The sequence below is a fragment of the Falco peregrinus genome, chromosome 4 (genome assembly GCF_023634155.1).
Source record: "Falco peregrinus isolate bFalPer1 chromosome 4, bFalPer1.pri, whole genome shotgun sequence".
Classification (NCBI taxonomy): Eukaryota; Metazoa; Chordata; class Aves; order Falconiformes; family Falconidae; genus Falco; species Falco peregrinus.
In genome coordinates, this window is record NC_073724.1 from 8,088,109 (window position 1) to 8,103,732 (window position 15,624).

Consider the following 15,624-nt stretch of genomic DNA (forward strand, 5'->3'; position numbering starts at 1 on the left):
AGGGAACCAGCCTTTGGTAAAAAGGTAAAGTCAGTGCCAGAAGGTATTGCACACTTCCACTTTGATCCATCGAAACGGAAGAGCTTTTCCAGACTGAAATTAAAGCATGCTCCAAATATGCATAAGCAGAGTTGTTTTCCACAGAGCGCCTTTACCAGGGCTGAAGAGGAAAACGCCTATCCTAACACGCACTGCACAAATTCAGTATGAAATCTCAGCGTGGTGACAAAGCCTGAAACTCCACTACTTCAAAAAAATACACCTCACAAAAGTATGCAGAAATAAGGGATGTATTGTGTTACATACTATATTGTGGTAGAAGTGCATTATAAGCCTTATAGCATCTCTGAATGCCTGAAACATTAACAAGACCATGTTCCTTGTGTACGTCAGAAATGTAATCTGAGTTTACGCCAAAAAAAAAACCCCAACAAAAAACCCAAACCAAACCCCACCCCACAGCAGTAAAATCTGTTCTTTCTCTTATTTTTGTACCCCTATTATTGTTCAATCAACGGATTTTGAGACTCCATTCACCTGACAATAAGTAGCTATCATTTACCCTAGTCCTGGCTGTCAGAAAGAGTCATCTTTACCTTCAGAGAAGCGGAGATAATGTCTAATCAGTGAGTTATAGTTGAGAGAAATGAGTCTAACTTTAGGAAAATTGGCAGCTGCATTTTGTTATCAGTAATCATTATTTAGATAGCATTGCTGATGTGCCTGGCCTCACACAGACAAGGACAAAGACCAGGCCCTTGCCCTGTGGAGCTTACTGTCTATATTACAGAAATAAAATAGGGAGAGGTACTAACGTAATAATAATGGTGAGCTCGAAGCATCGCAGTGGGAGGGAGAAGGGATGACAAGAAAAAGAAAGACAAAACTTCCTGTGAGGGAGCAATACTGCATCATCCCTCCATTGTCGTTTTACACTCAGCTCTGCCAGAGGGCTTTGTTATTTCAAAATACAGCCTGTACAGAAGAGGGAGCAGATAATTGCAGAGTGGAAATCAGGATAAACTGGCCTAGGTGTTTATAGGAGAGGGGTGGAGGATGTTGACTGGTGACAGGGAGCTGGGGCACTTGGATGCATCAAAGACACAGCGTCGCACCAGCCAGGCAGTGAAGCTGTGGCAGGCTTGGCAGGTCGTGTCACACAAGCTCACAAGGCTCTGCAGGGCACGGCAGGACCTGCGGCTCAGAGCCTGGTGTACTCCGTTAACATGGAGGCTGTGCCCCCTCCGCCCATTCCGAAAAGCAGGCTCTGCGGCTCACATACAAACACCACGGTACCTGTAACACACCAGCCTAACCTGCCGTCTCCTAAAAACCAGCGTCCAAGTGCCACCTTCAACAGACGCACACTTTGTCCTTAGGCACGTGGTGCCTTATACCAATGCTTTACTTATACATCATTCTATTATGAGGTCAGTTTGTGTATCACTCTTATTCTTTTAAGGCAATCATGTTGAAAATTAATACATGACTATAGGCTGAGCTGCATACGTAAAACAAACTAAAGCCAGTACTTCAGAAACCCAGCCTAACCTAACACTAACCCTAACCCTAACTCCAATGCCATCGCTTTAACTACATTAGAACATAATTTTTAGCTGGCTGATAATATTACCGCGTTTGTCCTTTGTTGACCCAAAGTTATTAGCAGGAACCAACCATGCCGGAGCAGAGGTGACTCCACCTAACAGAAAACAATGGTACCACAGGAATACATTCGTTACTGCATTGAACTTCTAAAAAGAAGGAGGCATCTTCTTTTTTCTAGTATTTCACTTTGCTTCTGCTACTTATTGAGGTAAAAACAGTACATGTATTCTCCTGAACTGTTACTTCTGTAGACATTCGTAAGACCGGTGCAGAAAATGGAGCTTACCTGGCAGTATCTTCTTAGCGATATAAAGTAACACTGATTAAGAGAGGAACATTCAAGTTCCTAGAAAAGGCTGTTGGCTTCTTCCATTTATGATCAAAAAGATCCTAGAAAAAAATATGTCCAGTCTTTAACAAGACTAGGAAATTGAAATAACCAAAATGGGATGTGATTGGTCTTTTGAATTGAGGTGCCACCATTACTTGCTTTTGCTGCTGAAACATCGTCTGGCTCCTAATGGCTTCTAACATTGTGTTCCTACCTACATTGATCATTTAACACTAGCATCTTCTTTCTGACAAACCACAAACACTTCCAAAACTTGACCTCTTCCCTTTATCGCTTTTGATTAAGAAGAGAACTATCTGCAGGAAATGCCCTACAAACCACAAAGGATTATCAGAAATATAATGATGAGTGATTCAGGGACTCTGTGGCTCTGCTTGTGTTCCTATAATCTGATCTTGGTCACTCTTCCCTTCGCCGCCGGAGCTTTGCCGTAGTTTCTTCTAGTCGGCTTCTCCAAGCAGCGATAATGGCATCATCATCCATCTCTTCTTCCTCTTCTTTACGCACGCTTCGCCTGTACTGAGAGAACTGTCTAGATGCAAATCTTTCCTCACTTTGTTCCACTTTTGCCTCCTTCTTTCCATCCTCTTCAGACTTTGAAAAGCTCTGGGTGAACTTCCTCTTAGCTCCAAATTCTGATATGTCCGACCTGGCCTCCTCTTCACACGCCTCCACATGATGAGATCTAACTCGACTCTGTGTAGATGACTCAGGTGATCCAGAGTCAAAGGACGGTTCAGGTGTTTGGCTGAAAACAGGCAGCTCTGGGCTCTTTTCTCTGGAACTTGTTGTCTCACTGACCCTTGACCTTGTGAACTTATACATCTTTTTGTCCTCTTTGGCAGAAGCAGAGGAAAATCTTGACACGGTTCTCAGTGAATCTCCTTTTGACTCGTAGGAAGAACAGCTGTCTAGCTCTTCTCTTTGGGATCTGGAGAACCTGTAACTGGATGTTTCAGAATCCATCTCTCTAACTTTGGATGATCTGCTGTATTTCTCTCTAGCCTTCTCACTTTGATCATAATATGATGGCGGTTCTCTTTCTGCTCTCAGGCCACTGAGCCACCTAGTAATATCGTTCTCTGTCTCTGACTTTGGTGCACCTGTGTTTGCAGGTTGACTGGACAGATCGAAGCCTGTATCAGTTCTGTCAACATCTGCTTGCCAGGGCCGCCTGTGGCTGCTTGCTGTACTCTCTCTGTCATCTTCTACTTCGTTTTCCTCTCCTTTGGTCACCTTCTTTTTAAATAAAGTGCTGCGTTTATTGTCTCTGATCACCTTTTCAATTTGATAATCTGACATTTTCTCTCTCATTTCCATTTGCATCTCCTTCTCCTTCCTCCTGAGTTTCTTTAGGTCAACATGATCTGCAAAGAGGCTGTACAGTGGCTTGCTTGTCTGTGTTGTCTTCAGGTTTGAACTAGTCCCTTCTGTCCTTGCGCTTGCTGAGGTACTGCAAGACAGGACAGACTGCGACTCAGCCCTGTGCGTGTCCTGCTGGCGAAGCTGAGAGGTAACAAAAGATGAACCACTCTGAGCACTGAGAAGAGAAACCTTATCATCATCTACACGCCTGCCGATGTCTCCTGACATCACGCTGGAGGCCATGGCAGATGATGGACGGGACAGCATCATGATCTCATTTTGCTTTTGAGCAATGGTTTCACTGACCACGTTAGCGATCCAGTTCTGAATGCTTGCCATGGAGATTGTGTCTCCTGGGCCAACTGTGAGATTGGGCAGGGGTATACTTGGCATCTGAGGCTGGACTGCCCCCGTGCTGCTCCTGGTCTGTGATAACGATGAATTGTTTGTCTGCACGCTCAGTGCAGAAGCTGCATCCTCGGCACCACTTGCAGAAGGTGCTGAGGGCCAGAAAGCTGACAGTGGGATACTCCCACTCATCGTACTGTCTGTCTCCCAGCTGCACATGGACTGGCTTTCTTCTAAAACTTTCTTTGAACGTTCAAGGAGCTCCACACGCCTCTGCTTCTTTTTAGCTGAAGCAGAATCCTCAATTTTGGCAAACTCCACAAATTCCTCCTTGTTTTCATTGCCCACCTTCTTCTGCCGCTTCATCTTCCACGCCTGGTAAGCTGTCAGGTTAATATCTGACAAACTCTTCCCTTCTGCCCCCTCCCCATCTGCTTGGCTGCCATCTTCTGCTGGAGATGGTGCAGATGATGATGATGGTTCTAGATCCTTCTTGTGAAAGCCAAACTGGATCCTCTTGATCTTCCACCTTTCTAGAGGGGTCAACTTGTCTTTGTTCTTTTGGCAGAAATTGTAAAAGGAGCTACTGTCTGAAAACACACTCTCCTCATCCACATCCCTCTCCTTTTTTCCTGTTTCTGGGGAATGTCTCTCCCCACAGTTTCTGTTCTTAGAACGATACCTCTGTGCAGCTTCCTTCTCGATCTCCAGAAGCCTCTGGTTCCACATGTCCCAAGTGCTCTCTGAAGACATAGAGCCTGTGCGGCTCCTCCTCATGCTGCTAAAGCTACTGGCTTCCAGCTGTTGTTTTAGGGTTCGAATCTCAAAACTGCTCACGCTCTCAATGTCACTGAATTCTCCTGATGGGTGAGGTCTTCCTCCCATGTTGAAATCTCCATCCTCCTCCCTGGGTGGACCCTCCATTTGGTATTTCTCATTTCTGCGCTGCCAGTCATGGATCCTCTGTTCCACATCCTCCTCAGGTTGTTCCCCTTCCTGATCTGGAAGCTTTGGAGATGTTCTTCTTCCACGGTTAACTCCTGGTTCCTTTGCAGGCAGGCCTTGCTTCTTCCTCCATTCCTCATACAACTGTTCTTCTTCCTCCTCGCTGATGAGGGTGGAGTGTTTGGAAGCCCAGCTAGTTTTTCCCACTGATGAAGAGTTCATAAGGCTATCCAGCAGGCTGCTGGTGTCCTCTTCTTCTACTGTGATGGAGTGGGCTTTGGCTCCCGTGATGCTTTCTGAGTCCCCAGCTCCAGACAGCTGGGAAGAAGTCCCTGCAGGGACAACAGGACTTTGACTAGGAGTGACTTCTTCATCTCCAGTATGCTCCAGCTCTCGTTCCTCCAGTAACTGTTCGTTGAGCTCCCTTAGCTGTTTCAGAAAGCCATCGTTGGGGTAAATGGCACGCTTCTTTCTCAGAGTCATCAGAGCCTCTAGGATGGTCATATGGTGGTAGATCATCAGATAAGCAGCCACCAGCACAGCTGAGCGACTGATTCCCATTTCACTGCTGACCAGGATTTTGCCTACAGACATTGAATACAAAAGTAATTAGCTATTTCCAGGAACACAGAGATCTTGCTCCGATACGTAGCACAAAAGCATTCTCTGAACGGTGTTAGATTATATGTTTCAGTGCCTGAAACCAATACTAAATATTTGTTAACTTTATCTTAATAAAAATCTAGATAGGTATGAATAAAAAGCACATTCGTTTCGAAATCTGTGAGCAGTCACTTTTTACAACAATCTAAATAATATTTGTATTTTCACCTATACTCTTCACTTCCCCAGATAAACGAAAAGCTTATAATAGGCATTAGAAGGACAAGTGATACAGAGTTCTTGACCTGCTGGCTGACTTAGGGGACAACATTTAAGCTTTCCAGGCTTCAGCTTCCACATACGTAGAAAGGGAGATATTAGCATTAGCCTCCAAGAAGGTATTGGGAGGATAAGCAAATAATTTTTTTATAAGGCGCATTATAGGACTTAAATACAATTTCATATTCATCTAATTACATTTTTGCCAGAATCCAGATCTGCTGTTTTGCAAGGTACACTCAGCTACATGTAGACTGGCTGGAGGCCAGAGTCACAGTATACCTGGGAATAGGAGAAGCAAGCAGCTAGCGGAAGAGAGCTGATTTTGACTCTGACAAACTGATACAGCTGCTTCAAACTGCTGGGACCCGCTGTTCTGTAAACAGTGGCTGCAAGAGCTAGAATCAAAGCTGAGGATCTGCTTTGTTTCCTGGCATTTACACAGAAACCACCTCCTGCAGAAAACAGCTTTGGCAAAGAGGAATCATTCTTTAAAGTTACTTTTATAGCAAACTACAGTTAAAGAAAAGCTTGTAAATATGAAGAGAATGTAAATGATGCTTTCCTAGCTTGCAAATAACTGAAATTACTGTTTCTACATGTGTGATTAACTCCAGTTTAATCAAACTGTTTGCACTGAAGCTTTATGAAGCCAGTTTAAACACCGCCTTTCTGACTGCTGGTATGGTACTGCAAGTATTTACCTAAGGTACCTATACCTACAATCTCAAAGCGTCTTTTACACCTTTCTTAGTATCTAGAGTCTCAGTTGCCTTCCAAGTGTTTTAACAGCCCGTAAAGCCTATCTAACAGCTCATCAAAAGGGGGAGATCTCATTCCTCTGCTTTTTTTCAAGGCTCTTTTGCCTCAGTGCCTCCCTCCATGTGTGGGCTCTGGTACTCACCTGGCCCTTTAATGAGCCAGTTCAGCTCACTAATCCAACGGAAAACCATCTCTTCCCTGCTGGGCTGTCATTTTTGCTGGGTTAGTAAGCTGAAGGGTCGATGAATGCCAGCAGCAGTAAGCATCTGTCCTATGCCAAGGGTAACAACGGGAGTTATGATGAAGAACATAGGTGGGTAGAGTGTCCCTCCACACGTTGTTGGTGAGCTATTAAAATCAGTTCAACTTTTCTTGTGTGCTAACAAAACTTACCACTTTTCTCACTGTCGCTTCTACTAAGAGGTAACCTGTTGTGCTTCTACAAAAATTAAATGCATTGAATACATATATGAAGAATACCAGTAATATCACTGGTTGTGGTGTTCATTTTCATATTGAATTCCATAAAGATGTGTATCCATTGAAGATGCAACAAAATGACCAGTATGTGCTGGAGCTCCACAGAATAACAGTTGCCATGGAATTGGAGTCCGGCAAATTATACAGTAGCCTGGGTGTAGACATCCAGAGGCTCAGCCCAGCTGTTTGGATTGTTCTAGTAAATCAGCCTGTTCTATTGTAGCAAGCATGCTGGCAAAACTGAAACTCATGGTGTGCAGGAATATATCAATACATGTAATATTAGCTAAGATCAGTATAAAAAATAACATTTATTGGAGCAGGGCTTCACCTCTTTGCAATGGTAGGGTACTTTCAAAACAGCTGAGGGAAGTGGCTTGCAGCCAGTTTGAGTCCCAAGGCATGGGGCTTGCAGCAGGGGCTGCTGAGCTGCCCCCTCTCACTCGTTTGCCCCCTCCTGTTTTGAATGAGGCTTGGCAGAAACGGGCAAGAACTGTTCACCGTAATGGATGCAGAGGACAACGTATCTGCCTTCTACCCAATTACAAATGCGGCATCGGCTGGTTATCAGCGTAACGCTTCCACCCATTAATTCCCAAGCAGTCTGGAACCACCACAATCTTCTCCTCTTACCCCTGTAAGTCAGCAGTGCTTCGTCAAGGAACTCCGCAGCTGGGCGGAAGTGTTTGGAGATATCCATATCTGGAAAATCGTCCACTTCAATGCCCATGTATTGGATATTCAGACCATTGTAGAAACCTGGTCCTGTGTATACACCTGTACCATGAGCTGCGTTCAAGACATGTGTGATCCCCAGTCTCTTCAAACGGCTTTTATTCACTGCAACGCTTCTTCAGAAAAGAAAAAACAGATGTTAGATACCAGTGCTCCTATTTTGGGTAGGGGAGCAGCTGTCTGCTACAAGGTCTGCAGAGCTCCCAGTCTGTGTTACTCATCCAACACACAGCTCCACTCAGACCTTAATGTCCTTTCAGAGTTCTACAGGTGTTCCTTTCCAGTACTCACTGGGAAAAGAAAATGAGAAACCTGCACTCACCAGTAGACTTGCATGCTCAGTTTCCACTGCAGCTTGATTTTAAACTCATCCTGCCATCCTAGGTTCTGGCTGTTTACTTATTTCTCAATTTTTATCACTCTGTAATTGATGCTTTACACTATATCCCTTTCTAATTGTCTGGCCACTTGCACAGTTGTCTCAGACAGCTGAGCCATGGTACAGAAGACCTAACCGTTTCCACTTCATAGTTGCTACGGTATTTCTTTTTTCACTCTCTTTTACATAACAAAGACTTTAGTCCCCATTTCAGGACCAAACTCCCACCAGAACAGTGTCATTTGGGCTCATTTGCCTTTTCCTCTCCTAAATTGTGGAAGCATCAAAATAGCACAGGAAAGGTGCTGATTCTATTCCAGAAGTATTTACTTTTCAGCACACAGAGGTTTTTGTGAGCGTATCTGAAAAACACTGTGGGGCTCTCTAGGGATGCAGGGTATTAGATGCATGTAATATATGTTATGCCTTCAGTGGTTCCATCTGACCCTTCCCATCACTGGGAATCTCATGCAACTTCATGACAAAAGCTGGCACTCACTTTTCTGCTATGAAGACATTAGGCCAGACTTCATCCACAGCATCCCTGGGGGTCTCCAGCCTGTCCTTCACAAGTGCCCTCTGCAAGTCCATCACACATGGTGTGTTAAACAAGCTGGTGTCATCAATCTTTTCCTTAACTCGGTTGTACAGGTCTTCCACCATCAGCTGCCGCGCAGACTCTAACATGCTGGGACACACTGAATCTACCTTGGTGTCCGTTGTCTTCAGTTCTGGAATAAACTGACATTGTAACTAAGAGTATGTAAAACCAATGCAAATATATGACCTGTTGTCCTCGTTTCAGCTGGGATAGATGGAATTTTCTTCTCAGTAGCTGGTGCAGGGCTGTGTTTCGTATGTGGTGTGAGAACAGTGTTGATAGACACTGATGGTTTCAGTTGTTCCTAGGGAATGTTTATACTAAATCAAGGACTTTTCAGTTTCTCGGGCCCTGCCAGCGAGGGGGCTGGAGGGGCACGGGACACTGGGAGGGGACACAGCCAGGACAGCTGACCCCAACTGGCCAAAGCGGTATTCCTTACCATGGGACGTCATGCTGGCTATATAAACTGGGGGAAGAAGGAAGATGGGGACATCCAGCATTATGGCGTTTGTCTTCCCGAGTCACTGTTCTGTGTGCTAGAGCCCCGCTGTCCCGGGGATGGCCGAGCCCTGCCTGCCCGTGGGGAGTGGGGAACGAATCCCTGGGTTTGCTTTGCTTTGCTTGCGTGCGCGGCTTTTGCTTTGCCTATTACATTGTTCTTATCTCAGCCCTTGAGTTTTACGTTCCTTCCCGATCCTCCTCCCCATCCCTCTGCGTGAGGGGCAGCGAGCGACCATGACCCTGGGTTGCCGGCCAGGGTTAAACCGCAGCACCTGTCATTCTTTGTTCCTGGGACAAGCCCTGTGGCCTGCTTTTTTTCCCAGTAACATCACACCATCCCGTCTGCAGTGTGTGCCTGCACATGCTTTTCTAGCAGCCTCAAGGTAGTTCGCAATGGGAAGAGCATATTGCACTGTCCTCTCAGCCCAGAGACCCACACCGGCCAAAGGCCTGGGAGTTACGTGCACGCTTGCTCCAGCCCCAGAAGAAGGTGGCTGCTCCCTAAAACTTCCCCAGGTGGGGAATTGGAGACGGAGGTGCTGATGTCTTCTGCCTCATATCCAGTGACAGGACCTGTGGGAATGGTTCACAGCTGTGCTGGGGGAGGTTTAGACTGGCCATTAGGAAGCATTTCTGCACCGAGAGGTGGTCAAACACTGGAACAGGCTTCCCAGAGACGTGGTTGATGCCCCGAGCCTGTCAGTGTTTGAGAGGCATTTGGACAATGCCCTTAATACCGTGCTTTAGCTTTTGGTCACCCTGAATTAGTCAAGCGGTTGGACTAGGTGATCGTTGTAGGTCCCTTCCAACTGAAAGATTCTGGTTTAATCTGTTCTGTTCTATTTTATTCTATCCAGCTTGTGGCAGCAAGCAACCAGCAGTCAAACTGTATTCACCACTGTGGTCCATGATTCTGCCAGGTTCAGTGCACAACTTCAAAGGAAGCCACCAAACCTTTCTGTAAATTGTTATTTCTTTGTGGGTTTCACCTCTACCTCATGTGGAGTTTTCTCATAAAGGCTTTTTTATCATTTTAGGATCTCTGGATGAGAAAGGCAAAACAAGTGCAACTCAAGACTCTGTTACTTAGACAGTTCTTTTACCCTTCCTCTTCTTACCTTCATTGATTATTTGTTTGGCAGCCACAGCAGATGACAGGTGGATTGGCTCCATGAAGATGCTCTCGGTATCGGTGTCCGATATCACTGAATACCTGCCAACCAACCACGCCGCCTGTCAGGCAAATGTCCTCTACTGGGACCCCATCTCCAGGACTTCAGCCCTTTTCACCCATTCCAGAAGAAAGCAGCAGAGAACTGGAGCAGTGAGGATCTTTTGAAGCTCCAGCTCTTCTCCCACCCCTCACCCCCACTCTGCTCTCCAGGATGGCACTACAGGCTTCAAATATGCCTTGCTATCCAGTGTTTGCAGGATACCTCCCATGGGGAGGAGCTGCAGTGGGCTGGGAGCGCAGGACAATGGAGTGGTGAAGTTTCAGGGTAGAGAAGATCAGTGTCTGGTCTGAGACTGGGAGGGGGATGGATCACAAGGAACAGTCTCGCAAGTAGCTCTCACTTAAGACAGACATACATAAACATTGTCCTAACTAGAATTTATTGAACAATTCAAAACAATGATGCTAGAAGGGTGTTGGGTTTTTTGGTTTGGGTTTTTTTTTTTTTTCTGTTAGCTAACTGCCTACGAGCATCCTTTGAGTTCTCACAAGCTGTAAGGCAAGCATTAAGATTGAAGCTGTGAATCTCTCCCTCAACACTCAGTACATTGGTCACTTCATTAGCCTGAATCTGTGGTCAGTCTCTCCACTCACATGATGGTGTCTAACTGCAGCTCAGAAACAACTATGAAACCCACAAACACCTCTGAAGGGAGTTCTTCGACACACAGTATGATTTACCTAAGTTTTTGTTAAGCAAAAAAGGGCCACAATCTTGAAAACATTATTTTCATCTGGGTCCACCTGCACAGTCCAAGCAAATCTTCTCTTCTTCCTCAGACTATCTTAAAATATTTTACAGAGCTTTTTCCCTGATGCACACCCTCTACATTTCCTTCCAGATAGATGGTACAGATCATCGGGACAAGTTTGCTGCCATCACAAAAGATACTTGGCAATGCAGGCTCACGGTACTTGCAACATGTTTTGTTTAATTAACGCAGGGGAGGGAGGGCAATTAATGTGCAGTCAGGGTGCAGCAAAGTGTCTGGAGAGTTAAACTGCTTTCATTCTCCAGAATCAAAATGGAAGGCACCGCCATCGGAAACCAGTTAATGGTCTCGTTATTTAGTGGTGTTCCAGCACTTGTCAACCATGACGGAAAGTAATCCCTTTCTAGCTCTTCAAAGGAGTTTATGAGGTGAGCAAGGGGACTCTCAGCCTCATTTACAGGACATGACACACATTTGCAACTATGCCCTGCCTTTAATTCACTTTGCTGTAAAGGTTGCCTCCAAGCTCAATCAAAAGATAACAGCTGGTAGTCATCCGCCCCCACAGCCTCAGCACTTTCACCTGGGGCTGCCCCAAGCAGCCATGAAACACACAGGTGCAAACTGCCCCAGCCTGGATGCTCCAAGGGTTTCGCTCTGGTTGGGAAGGACCTTGGCGTTTTCATCATTGCTGTCAGCATTGACAGCAAGGAAAAAAGGGGAGGGGAAGGGGGAAGGGAAGGGAAGGGAAGAAAATAAACTGGAGAGGTGCTTCTATTCATTTTGAGTGACTGATGAACAGTAGGAGAGTGATTTACCAAGTTCAATACATAATTTTACTTTATGTGAGCTCAGTGAACTTCCTAAACAATTTTAAAAAGCATGTAGTTAAATGAAATAAGCACTCTATCTTCATTTTTCTGCAGTGCTCCACAGTTAATGGGAAACATTTCATAACCTCCTACTTGCTGAAGGGCCACTGGGGCAGGTTGTTTTTAAACTCGATCCTTACTCCCTGCCTTCAGCTAAAGCATCTCAAAGTGTACACAAAGCCCTGAAGAGCATTTTGCTTTAGGAAAAGAGTACTAAGGGATGCATTTTTCCTTATATTAGGTGAAAACACATCTAATCATGCTTGGTTTGCTTGAGGTAACTCAATTTTTGCTTGCACTGTGACAGCCTCCTGTTCAGTGCCTGAAGCCAGTAGCCAAAGATGCGCTGACCCAAACCCAGATTTGAAGTTCCTCAGTCTCTCTGGGGCTGGGAAAGGTTAATATCAACATTAAAAAATCCACAGGTCCTTATAACGGACAGGAAGACAAGGCTGAATTTGGGAAGAGTTGAAATCTGGATCAGAAGTTTCAGCGCGCGGGTGGACGCGAGAGGATGAGACAGGGAAGAGCAACGACACCACCCCATAGGAACGCCTTCTGCAATTAATCCCCACTGCGTGTGTGTACTCTCTCAGCGGGATGGACGAATTAGTGCAGGAGCCCTGTCTCTCCCGCCTGTCTCCCTGCTCGTATGCTAACCCCTGCCTCAGGGAAGCGTCTCCATCCAAACGCCTGTGCGGAGAGGAGGTGGCGGAAGAGGAGGGAGGGCAAGCTGCTCTACCGCCTGCTACCAGGAGGCCATGGCAGTGCCCGCCACAAGCATACTCACAAGCTGGGTGAGGGGCTGCGGAGATAGTGGGCTTGCACAGCCTTCACGTCTGGTCCCTTCTCCTCGTCGGGCACCGCCTGCTCGCTGTCCGAATCTCTGCCGCTGGCCATGGCGGCTGTGAGAGGATCCGCTATGAGGGGAGCACGGCAGGAGAGAGGGCCGTTACAGAGGTCCACGTGGGAGCCCATCCCTCGGCCACGGGGTGGTGGTGGCAGGGGGCGCACAGCAGAAGGGGCTCCCACATCTTGCTCCCCAAACCCTGCAAGGAGCCCCTGCGGCAAGCCAGCTGCACTGGCTCCTCTGCCAGGGTGCCTGCCGTTCCCCAGGCCTCGTGCAGCTCCCTGGCTGCTCCCCAGCGAGCGCCCATGCCCTTCTTGCCTGTGAGTAAGCGTGCAGGAAGGCCAGGAAGGAAGGGGTGGTGGGGCAGAAACTCTATCCCCTCCCTGGCCAGCTCAGCCCTTGCGGTGGCTGGAAGGAGCTATACACAGCCAGGGCCGGACTGGAAGGAACAAGAAACATGAGACATCGCCTCTCCAAAATGAAACACTCCTAAAGCTCAAGGCCAAAGGCGCTTTAAGCCTTAGGATTTTGTCCTTATAACCCTTTGTGGGGAGGCTGCCGTGCCTCCCCCAGGTGTGGGAGAGCAGGGGGGCCATAGCGCTGTCAGGAACATGAAAACACGCAACCAACGCTTCCCCAGCGCCGGCCAGAGGGATGCCAGCCTCGCCGTGCCGTGCCGTGGCAGCCGATGGCGGCTCCGGAGGGCCCCAGCAGCCAGCCTCAGGCGGGAGCACGGCAGCCGTGTGCCACCGGCGGGGCTGAGAGGTGGCTGCTGCTGGCAGGGCAGGCAGGGGAGCAAGGGAAGGGCACTTACCCCCTGTGCCTGGACGACTTCACCAGGGGTCCTTGCTGGAGGCACGGCGTGGAGTCCGGTGAGTAGGGCAGGAACCCTGGCAGGGAATGGTAACAGGGGGAGAGAAATCAGCTGCCCCCTCTCGCTTGCTCTGCGGCTTCTTCATCAAGGGGCAGGACAACTGTCAGCACCAAACCTTTATCAGCTTTCTAAATATAGCGTTGTCCTAATGCTGGCTGCTGGATTGCACAGGGAAAGAATTCAGTGCCTCATAGATGGCAGCTGGTCAAGCACTTAACTCCTTCCCTGCTGTGGGCTGGATCCTCCGACATCTCCCAGTTGTAGGAGGAGCCCAGAGACAGTGAATTCAGCTGGACCTTTGCCTGCAGGGAACCTCCAGGCAAGTGGGATCCCATCAGGCACAACCTGAAATGTTGGTATGACCTCTGATGTCCTTGGGAAACACAGTGCAGGGTGAGCTACTCCAAGCTTACTAGAAGTAAGCTACCTGCCAACTACCTGGGCTTCTGTAACGTCTTTGATACTGTCCACCACAACTTTCTTACCTCTAATTTGGAGAGATGGATGTGATGGATGGACTATTCGATGGATAAGGATATGGCTCCATGGCTACATCCAGTTACAGTCAGTGGCTCGGTGTCCAAACGGAGATCAGTAACAAGTGGCGCCCCTGAGGGTTCCGTACTGGGACCAGTACTGTTCAATATCTTTATTAATGACATAGACAGCGGGCATAGACTGAGCGCACCCTCAGAAATTCTGTGGATGACACCAAGCTGAGCGGTGCAGTCGATTTGGTAGAGGAAAGGGATACATCCTGGGTGGCATCCAGGAGAACACTGACAGGCTGGAGGAGCGGGCCCATGTGAACCTCATGAGGTTCAACAAGGCCAAGTACAAGGTCCTACACCTGGGCCAGGGTGGGACAATCCCCAATATCGATACAGGCTGGGGAATGAATGGATTCAGAGCAGCCCTGCAGAGGAGGACTTGAGGGTACCAGTGCATGAAAAACTGGATGTGAGCCAGCAATGTGCGCATGCAGCTCAGAAAGCCAGCCTTACCCTGGGCTGCATCAGAAGAAGCATGGCCAGCAGGTCAAGGGAGGCGATTCTCCCCCTTCTACTCAGCTTTCGTGAGACCCCATCTGGAGTCCTGCATCCAGCTCTGGAGTAACCAGCACAAGACATGGACCTGTTGGAGTGAGTCCAGAGGGCCACCAAGATGATCAGAGGGCTGGAGCACCTCTCCCATGAAGAAAGGCTGAGAGAGTCGGAGCTATTCAGCCTGGGGAAGGTCCTAGGGAGACCCTACTGCAGCCCTTCAGTACTTAAAGGGGATGGCATAAGATGGAGAGACACTTTTTACCAGGGTCTATAGTGACAGGACAAGGGGCAATAGTTTTATAATAAGAGTGTAGATGTACATTAGATATAAGGAAGAAATCTTTTACTATTAAGGGTGGTAAGACACTGGAACAGGTTGTCCAGAGAAATTGTGGATGCCCCATCATTAAAGTGTTCAAGACCAGTTTGGGTGGGCTTTTGAGCAACCTTATCTAGTGAAAAATGTTCCTGTTTATGGCAGGGAGGTTGGACTACATGATCTTTAAAGGCCCCTTCTGACACAAACCATTGTATGATTAGCTGATTTTTGTTCTTGGAAGAGCTAGGAATGAGGTACACTGTGTTTTCTGCAATGTCTTTTCAAAGAGGAAACCTCCACTTCCCATCACTTGACTACTCAGCAAAGCTCATGGGCCAGGGTGGTCCAAGGCAGAACCAGATGAACGCCTAAAAGCTACTCACCCATACTGAGGGCTCCAGTTCTGAGTCATGCAATGACATCCCACTGTTGATTCCTTTTGCAAACAAACAAGAAAGGAAGCAGAAAAAAGACCCGACCCATCTCATACCACAGGAACCCTTGCTGCTGCACAGTGCCTGGCCGGGCCTGCGCACACCCCTTCCTTCTGACCTGAGCACCGCATCGCCACACGGGGATGGGGCCACAACTGTAGGGATGCCACATCATGGCACGGAGGAGCAGTGAAACAGGCACTCAGGTCTTTGTGTGCTCATAGCCCAGACTTGAGTTAACACAGTTACAGGGGCGGGCAACTAGTAACCAGAGAAATTGTTGTCTTGAATCGAGGGTGTGATATCAAGGGGAGAAATGGA

The 15,624-nt window shown here is 47.6% G+C and overlaps 1 protein-coding gene across 1 annotated transcript; it reads right to left on the reverse strand.

Moving 5' to 3' along the window:
* Positions 1–490: 490 nt before the first annotated feature.
* STYXL2 (serine/threonine/tyrosine interacting like 2) lies at positions 491–12,683 on the reverse strand. Its single transcript, XM_005236040.3, has 5 exons — positions 12,571–12,683; positions 10,080–10,174; positions 8,356–8,587; positions 7,376–7,593; positions 491–5,202 (listed from the first exon to the last, which is right to left on the reverse strand). The coding sequence occupies exons 1-5, from the start codon at positions 12,678–12,680 to the stop codon at positions 2,360–2,362; spliced, it is 3,498 nt and encodes a 1,165-aa protein (XP_005236097.2). The 5' UTR covers positions 12,681–12,683; the 3' UTR covers positions 491–2,359.
* Positions 12,684–15,624: the final 2,941 nt, after the last annotated feature.